General features: G+C 49.8%; 1 protein-coding gene across 1 annotated transcript in view; it reads right to left on the minus strand.

Moving 5' to 3' along the window:
- Nucleotides 1-662: 662 nt before the first annotated feature.
- Nucleotides 663-950, minus strand: part of Alms1 (ALMS1 centrosome and basal body associated protein) — a 4,717-nt gene continuing 4,429 nt past the window's right edge. The window contains 1 exon segment of the mRNA XM_017803113.1: nt 663-910. Within this exon segment, the coding sequence (XP_017658602.1) occupies nt 663-910 (248 nt within the window).

Here is a 950-nt window from a genome sequence, read left to right on the forward strand (position 1 = left end):
GTGAGAAGGATCAGGAAACAGTATTGGTTCCCCAGGTGTCTGGGGCCCCAAGACTAGGAATGGCACAGGGTCCAAGCTAGAGTATAGAATGCCAGGCGGGGGGGCAGGGGGGTGGTGGGTGGGGTGGAAGGGTGAATGAGGCTTAGGGAGTCCCGGTGCGGAGAGCTGCGCTGTAGACTTACCCCAAGAGGCCTGAGGATAGTCAGAAAATATTTTTAAGAAGGAAGAAGAGCTTTGGTTTTTTGTTTGTTTGGTTTTGGTCTTTTTGAGACAGGGTCTCCCTGTAGCCCCAGTTGTCCTTGAACTCACCATGTAGACCAGGCTGGCCTTGGACTCACAGAGATCCATCTGTCTCTGCCTCCCGAGTGCTGGGATAAAAGGAGTGTGCCACCAGCCTCAAATTTTCTCTTTAAGTGCACTAATCTCTTTAACAATAATGCTGCTTGAGACTGTGCTTTTGAATGTGTGTTAAACAGGAACAGGTGACACCTAACAGTAACATACGCAATGCTGACCAAATGCCTCTGCCATCTCACATGCAGTAACCTGCACACCACTGAGCAGGGCCACAATGCCCTCCCTTCTCCTGAGGACTGCACACTGACAAATACCATCCACACATGCCCCCACATAAACATATGGCTAAAGTCAACAGGGTATCACTAGACCTGCAGGGTTGCTCTCACAAGCAGACTCAGTGGGATGTGGCCACCATCTCCACCTGGGCCTCCCAGTGACCACTGACCATCCATGCACTGTCCTTGCCAGGTCTGTTCCCTCTGTGGCTCCCTCCAAGGTTTGGTTTTGGTTAGTGGTTCAAACCAGGTGATGCCAGGGACATAAACCTTGGGCAGGTTTTCCTTTTTAGATCTAGACTTCACATATTCCACAGGAACAAACCATCAGACTCCTACAGAAAATATTTTTAAGAAGGAAGAAGAGCTTTGGTT

The sequence above is a fragment of the Nannospalax galili genome, unplaced genomic scaffold (genome assembly GCF_000622305.1).
Source record: "Nannospalax galili isolate Female #2095 unplaced genomic scaffold, S.galili_v1.0 scaffold527, whole genome shotgun sequence".
Classification (NCBI taxonomy): Eukaryota; Metazoa; Chordata; class Mammalia; order Rodentia; family Spalacidae; genus Nannospalax; species Nannospalax galili.